At 37.2% G+C, this 12035-nt stretch overlaps 1 protein-coding gene across 3 annotated transcripts in view; it reads left to right on the forward strand.

Annotated features, from left to right (window-relative positions):
• Window positions 1-12035, forward strand: part of LOC111156558 (family with sequence similarity 13 member A) — a 335168-nt gene that overhangs the window by 221737 nt on the left and 101396 nt on the right. The window contains exon 8 of one of the 3 annotated variants that reach the window (XM_022517539.1): window positions 4257-4298. The exons of the other annotated variants lie outside the window; for them this stretch is intronic. Within the exon in view, the coding sequence (XP_022373247.1) occupies window positions 4257-4298 (42 nt within the window). The remainder of the gene's footprint in view (window positions 1-4256; window positions 4299-12035) is intronic. 3 annotated transcript variants of the gene reach the window in all.

The following is a 12035-nucleotide window of genomic DNA, read 5'->3' on the forward strand; positions in this document are numbered from 1 at the left end:
TTTCTAAAGTCCAGCCAGCCACAAAAAGCAGTCATAACCATCACATGTTTTTACTTCATAAAGGGCACTCCAGTTGTTTCCTGAACACGTGTGTTTCCTGTAGTGTCTCACACTCTATACAGGGGGCCAAGTTCAGAATCTTGAACTGACTAGTGAACATCAAATGAAATTAGAATTCTTAGCTACAATATTCCTAACCATACTGTTTGAAAAATTACCAAATATTGTAACTGTTTTGCTGACCTTGTAGGCTTTACGGGAGTAGCTCACACGTAGGGAAAGGGGAGTTTGAAACCGCCCTGTGAAAAACACAGTGGTAAACTTCCCCACATACTGCCCTGACAGAGCATTCCCACTCTTTGGCCTTACTAATGAAGGTTTATAGAAAAGTAGGTTTGTAAAAGGCTCCAAGGTCCCAGAGTGGGTTAGAAAAACATCTCTATCTTTACAGATAGTTTTCTAATCCGTTCTTAACCACCGCCAGCTCCCACAATGAATATTCCAAGGTTTTCTCAGATGAACTTTTTCATATAAGCTGAATATCTATTAAAAATATTTTCCATTGTTTAACTTTAATCTCCTTTTATTCTTGTGGTTTAAAATGAAAGCTTCTGATATTTCTCTAAGTATTTTGATTATTAAAGAACAAATAATTCTCTACCCATTCACCAAAACTGCCACTCTAGTACAATTGCTCTGACTGTTCAAATTTTGACATTTCACTGAGATCCAAACTTCAATTTAAAAAGGTTTTTTTCAAAGTTCTTTTTTTTTAAATCTTGTCTTATGATTTTCTTAACATTTTCTTTAGCTTATTTTATTATAAGAATACAGTATATAATACATAAAACATACAAATTTGTTAACTGTGTTCTTGGTAAGGTTTATTTTTTGGTTTTTTGTTTTGTTTATTTTTTATTATGTTCAATTAACCAAAATGTAGTTTGTTTGTAGTATGAGTGGTTGATGAAAGAGATGGTATTAACAATAAGGAAATTTATTTTCATACATGCAGATAATTTTTGGTAGCCTGTAAATCACCAAAGTATATGTGGACTGCTGTGGCCTTAACTAAATTTATTTTAGTAATTCAAAGTCAACAAGCTCCTGGTGGGCACATTCTCTGTATCGCACATTTTGCAATGGGCCCTGCAAAGCCAGAGAGGACTAAGGCATGCTCTCTAATCTTTAGGGGTCTCCCAGTCTATTAAGTAAGGCTAATTCATCCACAGTTAACAAAAATAATGTAAGAGGTTGAGAAGTGGCATAAGAGAGGTGCTATAAAAGCCAAGAGGACTTCTCATTGAATAAATTCCGAGGAATTCAGGTTCTTTAAAAATCTGGCTCAATCCACTTCCTTACTTACTCTACCACAGTTCTTTATCCTATGCTCAGGCTGCATTGCAACCACATTATTTCAAGGATGCCATAGTAGTTTCACACCTCTGCATCTTTCCTAACTTCATTCCTTTTATCTGGAGTGCCCTTGTTCCTTTTCATGAACGGTCAGTGGCCTCTCATCTCTATGAAGCTCCATCTCTATGAAGCTCCAACTCTTGGCCACTGCATATAAATGCAGTCATACAATATGTGTCCTTTGCCTCTCCTTCTTTCACTTAGGACATTCTTTGAAGGTTCATCCATATTACGTGTCAGTATTTCATGACTTTTCGAGGCTAAAAAAAATTCTGTTGAATACAGACACCACATTTTATTTATTCATCAGTTGAGGGACATTTGGGTTGCTTGGACTTTGGGACTATTATGAATAATGCTAGTATGAACATTTATGTACAAGTCTTTCTATGAATACATGTTTTCAGTTCTCTTATGTACATGGCTGGGTGGCATTGCTGGTTCATATAGTAACCTGTGTTTAACTTTTTCAAGAACCCATAAACTACTTCTCAAAGTGGCTACTTCATTTTGCATTCCAACTGACAGTGTATGGTATTTCCAGTTTCTCCACATCTCTGTTACCACTTGTTAGTGTCTATTTTATTACAACCATTCCGCTGAGTGTAAGATGGTGTCATATTGTGGTTTTGGTTTGCATTTCCCTAAGGAATAATGAGGAACACCTTTTCATATGTTTATTTGCCATTTGTATATCTTCTTTGGAGAAATGGCAATTCAAATAGCCCATTTTTAAAATCGGGTTGTCTTTTTACTGGTTGGGAGAGTTAGTTATAGATCCTGGATACTGTCTGTTGTCAAATATGCAATTTTTCAGATATTTTCTCATATTCTGAGGGTTGTCTTTCCACTTTTTTGATAATGTTCCCTGAAGCACAGAAGTTTTTAATTTTGATCAAGTTCAAGTAATCTATTTTTTCTCTAGTTTATGATTTTGATGTCTAATCTAAGAAACCATTGCTTAATCCAAGGTCACAAAGATTTATGTTTATGTTTTTTTTCTCAGAGTTTTATAGTTCTGCTCTTACAATTAAGTATATGGTACATTTTGAGTTAATTTTTATATGTGGTGTGAGGCATCAGTTCAACTTCATTCTTTTGCATGTGGATATCCAGTTGTCCCAGCACCATTTGCTAAGAAGACTATTCTTTTCCCCTGGAATTGTCTTTTTGGTCCCCTTATCAAAAATCTGAGCCAGATTTTAGAAAAACAAAAATAAAATTAAGTTAGCATCCTAGCTCTTCTCTTCTTTCACCAATGCCTTTGTTTTCTGAAAACGTGAACCTCAGTTCAATAGAGAAATGGACATGGCTTAGATCTATAAAATATTATGGCACAATCCAAAGGTTTTATCTTATTTCACACAACAATCACAAAAGACTGATGTTACCCTTCTACCTCCCAAATCTACAAAGGTATTCATATCTATACCCTTATACTCTGCCTTCTCTCCTATTACAGTGGATGAACTAAACTTGCACCTCTCTGGGATCAGCCCTTGTGCTTGTACTCCGAATCCCATTCCCTTTCATTGACGTAAGGACTATATTCAAATAATCACCTCCCTTCTCTGACATCAATTTCCTTCTTCTAGATTTTTTCCATTGGATAAAAACATGTTGTAATAACTCACAACACTTTTTTAACACTTGCCCAGAAACAGCATCTCTCTTCTCCTTTGGAGCAAATCTCTGATAAAGGAGTATACATACTTGCTTTCTTAATATCCATTCCTCCTGTTCTCCAACCCACACAACACTGAAAGTGTTCCTAGTAAGGACACCAGCAGTCTTCATCCTGCCAAATCCAGAGATCAATCTACTCTTCTCACCTTACTCTAGCTCAGCCACATTTGACCCAACTCATTATTCCCTTACAAAGAACTTTCTTCACATTGCTTCTGCAATACCACACTCTCCTCTTTTCCCTCTAGTCTTCTTGGATACGCTTTTTCAGTCTCATTTGCAAAATCTGTCTTCTTTTGCAGACTGTTTCCAGACCTTGCAAAGGTTAGTTTTCCTCCAGCCTCTCCATCATACTCCCAATTGATATATCCAACTGGTGCTACCACCTACTAAATTTTGGGGTGCCCCCCCCACCTAAAGTGAAAAGGCAGAGCCCCTTGTTAAAAATTATCAAAAATTTGAAGACAGCAACACCAGAGCATTAAACCCAGTATGGGGCCCCAGGAGACTGCATATTTCATGTACCCATGAGGCTAGTCCTGCCTATTGGCTTCCTGATAAGTCCACTCAAATATTTAATAAATATCTCACACTCAGTCTATATAAAACAGGCCTCCCAGTTCACACTTCCATATAAAAAAAAGGCAGTCCCATTTCTACCCAAGTTTTTCCACATCTCAATAAATTGTGCCACTATTCACCCAGTTACTCAAGCCAAAAATCTGAGATTCCTCTACCCTTTCTCAACCAATCCATCAGAAAGTCCTGTTATCTCTGCCTTCAAAGTAGATGCTCACAATATATCTGGAATCTAAACTTTCACATTCTCCAATGATCATCTCAAAGATAATGTTTCTCCTTTTACAGTGGAGAAATCTGGTAGTCACTACTTGAACCAAATGATTAAAAATATCATTACCACGGATAAAAATCTGATAAGACAAGCATAGAAAATATTTTTGAGGATTAGAAATATATTACTGATTATTATATAAAATGTGCTATAAAATAGTATGTAGTACATTATCCAATATTTTTTATTGTGGTAAAATATATATAAAATTTACCATATCTGCCATTTTTAATAACATTAAGTACCTTCACATTGTCCCATTTTTGTATATAATTGTATATGTTATATATTATATATAAAGAGGAGAAGTGGAATGTATACAAACACATGGAACACTAGTTAGGTAAGTGATGGATTATATTTGACTTTTACTTTCTTGTCTATATTTTGTAAATTTGTATGTGAACATATACTATATAATTTGTAATAAGAAAAATGTTTTTGTTGTCTTTTAAATCAAGGATGACAGATGTTTCAAGGAGAAAGTAGTAATTGTCATATTTTAGAGAAATTGTGTAGAGTGAGAACTTCTTTTGGACTTGGCAATTATGGCTTCACTCATTCAAGATAAAATCCCCTGATTGGAGGAATAAGATGGGGCAGCATATGAGAAGGGGCAGCAGGCTGAGGTTTGGTTCAGTGGGTATGTGGCCAGGAGGGGATTCCTGGCTAGGAGAAATGCCTCAAATAGAAACTGCAGGAAAGCAGACATGACAGCAGGCGAGGACAGTTCAGCTTGCCTGGACCCCCAGTTCCAGTGAAGGAGAGAAAGGTCAGGAGTGTGAAAACAGAGGAATAGGGTGGTGTGTATAGAATTTGGATTTTACTTTGTAAGCTATGAAAAACTTTCAGAGCTTTCTGACATTTTTAGAACAGTGTTTTAGGAATATCAAATCTGTACAATCTGGATTGAGGGTAGAGAAGACTAAACTCAGCAAAACCTATTAAGAAGAAAACGCTATAATTCAGAGATTAAGTAATACAACTTTAAATGGAGGGGGGTCGGGGAACATGAAAAAGAACAGGCAACAGTCATGGACTAATGGACAGAAAAGAAAGAGATAATATTATCTCATTTACACTAATGACAAAGAATACATTCAATTATTACTTGGTTTGGCCAAATTCTATACTATTTATCTGTTTCTTATAGAGTGATTTAAAATCTAGGATGATATTATTTCCAGAGGTACTCATATTCGTTTTAAAGTATCTTACTAGGCTGTTTCTAGACTTTAAAAGTTGGATTGATTTATGCTTTAGAGTTCTCTTCCTGAAGTAATATTCTAGAAAATCACTGTGGAATTATAATTTGGTTTTCAAGGCATTTTCTATATCTCTTTGAATAGTGAATCAATTGCATTGCCTATGGAGGGAATCCTTGGTTTTATTAGCTTTATTTAGTAATTATACATCCACTTTATTTCCTAATTTAATTGAATTTTTTTTTCAATTTATGTATCTCCTCACTAAAATTCAATGGGGAAAAAAGTTTTTTGGTTTCATTGTGAATTCTAATAATGTTCTATATATGAATAGCACTAGATAGAGAAGATATAGCACATACACAATGAATGCAATGGGCCCAGTTCTCTGAAACATTGAATTTAAAAGCACTTTTAAAAAATCAGATCGTTTAACATGCAGTAGGGATGTTGACACTTTAAGGCACCGTGATTGTGATCCTTTTTTTTTTTTTTAATGTGACCTATTCTTGGTAACACAAATAATCACTACCTCCTCTTACTTTGTTTTTAAATATATTTTCACTTATTTATTTATTTGGTTGCTTCAAAGAAAAGCACAATCCTTTGTGTTGAAGTAAATAAATAAATATGACCAGCCAGTGTGATGACATTCAGAGATTCTGTGCTTGTGCTCAGTGTTTCAAGTCTTGGAAGTATGAGGTTTATTTTATGATATATGGCTACAGAATTAGACCGTCAGTTACCATATCACACTGAACAACTTTGACATTTCTCTAAGGAACCTCTGCTGAAACCTGTTTCTCCTCTGCCAGGAAATATCATTTAACAGGGTGAAAGTTTACTGGGACAATTTAAGGCGGCTGATCTCAGGTGTGGTAGCACCTGTTGTGTGGGACATGACTTATTTTAGAACAGAAACACTATTATCTGGACTCCCAAGGGACATATGGAGAAAGTCATGCCCACGGAGTCCCATTCCAGGAAAATGTGCTTGAGCGCTTATTTATTGGCAGTCGTCACTCACTGAGATTCCATCTGGCAAAAATGTGGATTTTTCTCTGTCCCAGAAAGTTGGGGAACAATTATGTAAGTTGTCTCAAAGAGTTTATTTTTAGCCACTTTTTATGGAGAAATTTCAGTCCCTCAGTTGTTACAAGAAATTCACTTCTGTAAAGAAAAAAAATAGAGAAAGCTTCTTTATGAATTTCTATAGAACTGTGTATTCATGTACCATGAAATAGAAACACTCGTCTTTCTATTTGAGATCATTACTCAGTCTTCCTGGGGAATGTCCTAAATCTTATTTTCTATATTAGGAATGTTGGAGCCAGTTAGTAAAATCAAAGCTGCCAGGAGGGTGAAGAAGGGCAGCCTGAGTAGTGTATCTCCAGGTGTGGAGGCCTGGAAACCCTGCCTCATTGCTAAAGCAGTGTTCTCCTTGCTACTCCCTCCCTGCCACCCTGTAGGATTTTAGCACCTGAATAAATGAACCCTCCAGCCCTCTGAGGTCCAGCAAAGCTGGTCAAATATATTTTAGTGACGTAAGCCAGCACACAGTATTAAAAGTTAGATCCACCATTAGAACTAAAGAGGTTTCTTTGGAAAACCAACTGTATAATTTCTATCCCCATGGGATTTTTTTCAACAATCTTCTTCTATAGATAAGTCTAATAAATGAGAAAATAATTATGTTGGTTTTCTTAACTTTTTTATTTTAGCCTTAAGTAATGCAGGCAGGTTGATTTCTATTGTTACTGAAGGAAAGAGTCCACCTAAGTAGAAATTTTCCTGTTCCACTTAGAATTGAGCCTATTCTGAGTGTCAGTTTTGATTTCTAAAGTAAATCTTCTATAAGGATTTAATAATTATTCTTAAACACTGTAGTTTTTTTTACATAAAAACAACTGACAGCCCATCTGTCATTTCCATATATTAATTTCTTAATAAGAGGAATACACTTAAGAATGCCACTTAAAGCTTCATTTTTCCATCTTTTTCTGTCTTCCTCTTTCCCTCAACAGCCCAGTCACTTCCTTCCCACATTGCAGCTACAGCTGGCTGCTACCACTAAACACACACACACACACACACACACACACACACAGAGTGCTGACTCAGTATAGCAGAAGAGGTTTGTTTTCATTCAGTGTGTTGTCTTTGGTTCAAACAAGCATTATAAGATATTACAATACACACACACACACACTGACTCATCTAAATATAAGCCTCAGACCGAAAGAAAAAAAAGAATTCTTTATTTCTTGGAGCTTATTGATAATATGTAATATCAATAGGTATTTGTAATACTTTATTATCTGTAAGAGCTATTATGTAGTGGAAATATGGCGTTCTCAGATGCTGACTTCATGTGAGCCATTTACTAGCTGAGTGTTCGAGTTAATTAACTTCTTCCTTTCCACATCTATTAAAATGAGCACAGCATAGATTCTTAAGAAATGATAGTTGCCTTACATATATACCACCTCTGTAGCTCCTCCCCACCCCCCTTTTTTGACATTTATTGCTGTTGGTTGAGGATGATGTTTTCTTGAGCTCTGGAATTTGCTGGTGTTCTAACACAGATTGCCAGAGAGCAAGTTTAATCAGGACCCTGTGCAGCAGTACCAGAGTATCAAAATTATATGTACCCTAAAAATACCAGCTTCATGATTATGAAAAACTCCTATCAGCTTTAGTCATTACCATTTATAAGTCCTGTGTCACTGTCTTGTGAAAGCCATTGCTCCTTAGTGCATTTTACAAAGATGGATAAAAATATGAGGAAGAAACTTTGCCTAAGAATTAGCACCTTGTTACCAAACTTGTAAGAAGGAATTTGTCTTAATATGTCCTTTTGTTTTAGGAAATAAATCAGTCTGATTTTAAAACAATATATGAAAGCAAACTAATGTGACCAAGAAATGTTCTTGGCTCTTGGATTGCTTCAAACTGATGTTGAAATTGAAACAACTGAAGCCACATCATTTTTGGAGCAGTGTTTGCTCTTGATAGCACAAGGGCAAACACATGTATTACCAAACACTTGGAATCTGATGAAGAAATTATGTAAGAAAATTAGAGGTCTATAAGCCAGCCGAAGTGTAGTAAAGGAAATAGACAATCCAGGAGAAACTGCATAATGTAAAATGCTTAAAAGCTTTCAAAAGTTTTGGATAGAATCTTACAATCTTACTTTGTCATCTCTGTTTGCACATCAGTGTATAAACTCAGTGATTTATTTCTTTCATCAGTTACTGGTTATCATTCTTTACCTGAACCTGGGTGAGGCATCTGCTTTATCTTAAGTGTAGGTCTACAATGGGATATGTTAAAAAGTGGATGGAAATATTGCTTGATAAATTAAAATCTAATCAAAGGAACTATGCTTCCGTTTCTGGAAGAGTGTTTGACCTATCAATGAATTCATTCAACACTTACTGTCTGTTCTGTGTAGTTGCTACAGGAAGATGGAGTTCTCATCCTAGACATCTTATGTTACAATAGGGAAGTAATATATAGATTCAAATAATAATAAAACTGTTGGGGGGAGAGAAAAGATAAATATCATTAGGGATGCAAAGGGCTATAGGACTTAAAAGGGGAAAGAGATTTCTTCTAACCATCTTAGGCCTGACTGACATATACATAGAATTTTGCCGGGAGAAAGTGGAATAGTGAAATAGTCCAGACAGAAGGAAAAGCATGAATGAATGTTCATGTTTGGGGTAGAAAAGTTTAGAGCAGATTGAAAAATAGTCTCCGGGTTTGTCTGGAGTGATTTCTTTAGGAAATATAAGCAGCTGAACTGGAGGAATCAGTTGGGGTTAATTGGTGGGGAGTCTTAATCATCATATTAAATAACTGGGGTTCATTGAAGAGGTGGTGGGCGCTAATGAAGGTTTTGAGCAGAAGGGTGAGTGGCGAGTAAGCAGATCACAGTCACAGTAGGAAACTCACTCTGATAGTGAAATGCATGCACTGGAGGTAGTTTGAGTGGAGGCAGAAGGATCATCATCCTACTGCAGATGACCAAGGCCAGCTGATTAAAGAGACAAGCCAGTCAACAGCTTTGCTTAAGGAGAGGCAGGGGAGGAGAAGAAAAGATGATTCACACTTTGAATCTGATTCATAAAGACAATAACAACATCATTAACAAGAGGGGCCAGGAGGAAGAGAAATGTGAGGGTCATATAACAGGAGGGTTTCAAAGTGTTGATTAGGATAATAATACTAATAATGATTTAGCGCTTATTATTTGCCAGGCACTATTCTTTTTGTTTTACATACATGATCTCATTTATTCCTCAGAGCAACTTCAGAGCTTAATATACAGCCCGCCCAAGTTTACACTGCTCATCTGTCATAGAGTCAGGATACACTCTCCAGGACCCTCATTCCAGAGTACAACTTATTAAGCCCTAATAAAATGTCTGGACTGAATGGTGCTGGGCTGGAAGGCAGGGCAGGGAGGGTTGGTAAGAGAGAAGGAAAGACAAATGAAATAAAAGGATGGAAACATCAGGGACATTTGGGGAATTCCTGGGAAAGATGACAGGGCAGGGAGCCAAAGACTCGGAAAACCGAGGGTGGGTGTTTCTGAAAAGTTAAGAGTAGAAAAGGGGGCAGTTGGGTGGCTCAGCCGGTTAAGTGTCTGCCTTGGGCTCACGGGATTGAGTCCCACATCAGTCTCCCTGTTCAGCCAGGACCCTGCTTCTCCCTCTGCCCTTCACCCTGCTTGTGCTCGCTCTCACGCTTTCTCTCAAATAAATAAAATCTTTTTTTTAAAAAAAGAGTAGAAAGGGCTTCAAGAAAAGGCATTTCATAGTCAAAAGAGCACCGGTGGCCTTAAAGCAGTTTCAGAAAAGTGATGAAGTCTCAAGTCTGTCAGCATGGGGTGGGAAGTCAGTAATTTACGCAGAAGTGGGCATGGCAGAGGTAGGCTTCGGAGAAAGTCTGTCAGTGGGAAAGAGAGGGAAACAGCACTAGCACCAGAGAGCAGGGCCGCTGAGGAAAACTTTTTAAGGCTGGGGGACACCTACTTGGGGGCCTCTTGGAAGGGGGGCTGAGTTAAGATCTAGGAGAGATCAGACTTCTTCCAGAGAAAGGAGAAAATGATGAGATCCAGAAGGTAGATAAGAAATTGGCGTCCTGTGAGTGAGACCTTTTCTCCTAGACTAGGAAAAAGTCAATAGAAGTCAAATAGGAAAAAAAAAAAGAGAGAGAAAAAAAGAAGTCAAATAGAAGAAGACGTGTGTATGATGTGTATATATGGGGAGCAGGGGTGCACTTAAACCGTTAAGTGTAACAAAAAAGACCAAAGACCAAAGGTACTCACTCACTCATATTTGATGATCTTGGCTTTCTGAATAAATTTTGGAGGAGAAGTAATGAGTGACTGAGAGAGCTTCACGTATGCGGCGCTGAAGATCTGCAGTAGTTTCTATAGGAATGCAGTGAAAAATCATTTAAGATAACTAAAAATTTGCCACACAGAATTGAGGTTCATGCCGAGGTTAAATAGCATGAATTTTTAGTACCACTAGTTGCCAGGGTTATGTGACTTTCTTTTGCAATGTTTAGCAGTCTGGCAGTAGAAAATCCAGCTGGCAGGATTTAGAAAGGGTGAAGACGCTGAGGAAGCTAGTGAACCCATTTTAGAAATAACTAAATGCTGAGGAGAGCCAGGAATGTGCCTTTTTTTAAGCTGCATGCCAGTTGGTTTGGGTGCAGGTTATCCTCTGCAGACAGAAGAACAGTTGTTGCTGAAGAGAGAGCTAAGGAAGAGGAGGAGGAATGGGGGAGACAGGATCGTGGGGGTTGAGTGATGCACGGGAAGGGGCTAAGTGTGGAGCAAATGCAGGCAGGGTATCAGTGTTTGAGGAGTTAGAACTGGTAGAGTTCAGGGGAATGGCGCTCCTGCTGGCTGACTGAGGAACTGCTCTGAGGATGTTAGCAACGGAAAGTAGCAAAATAGATCCCTGATCCAGAGTCCTTGGTGGGTGTGGTAGTGAGGAAGAGCTATGGTCCAGGTACACATTCCTACATGATCATCAAGCAATGCCCAGAAAAGAAACCGAGAGTCCAAAAGAGGAGGAATTGTTATAAATAAGTGATGAAACTTGAAAAGGCATATATGATTACTGAGTTACAGCAGTCAGTAATTTTTAAAAATAACCATTGACCTGTCACTAATAATATGGCATGTTAGAGGAATGCTGATAGGTAGACTTAATTTATCAGGAAACATAAGTGGAATCAGGTGTTAAAATTTGAACACCCCCCTATTCATCAGTATTTCATCTTTAGTAGGTAATGAATGTAAATTGTAGTTTACAGTTTAATTAATGAATGTAAATTGTAGTTTAATTTACCATACTGATGCTGGGTTCTTTATTGTTGAACTCATTTTCGCCATTTAATATTGATGTGTTTGTAAAAATCAGAAAAGACAAAATATTACTTCTGTCATTTGAACTTTAATTACTGTTGTCCCTTGGTCAACGAGGGTTAGGGACACCAACCCCTGTGCAGTCGAAAAACCATATACAACTTTTGACTCCCCGAAGCCCTACCAATAACTTGAATAGTTGTCTGACATATTTTGTGGTTATATGTATTGCACACTGTTTTCTTACAATAAAGGGAGCTAGAGAAAAGAAAATGTTGTTAAAATCAGCAGGAAGAGAGAAAATATTTTCAGCACTGCACTATATCTGAAAAAAAAAAAAAAAATCTGTGTGATTGGACCTGCACAGTTCAACCTGTGTGGTTCAGTGACCAACTGTATTTCCCAACCTATCTGTATCTGACAAAATATTTAAAAACTCATATACATATAGATTAGAGTAAGCACTGTGAGGTGGCAGGATTCG

Source organism: Enhydra lutris, unplaced genomic scaffold, assembly GCF_002288905.1.
Source record: "Enhydra lutris kenyoni isolate GAN:26980312 unplaced genomic scaffold, ASM228890v2 scaffoldscaffold3, whole genome shotgun sequence".
NCBI lineage: Eukaryota > Metazoa > Chordata > Mammalia > Carnivora > Mustelidae > Enhydra > Enhydra lutris.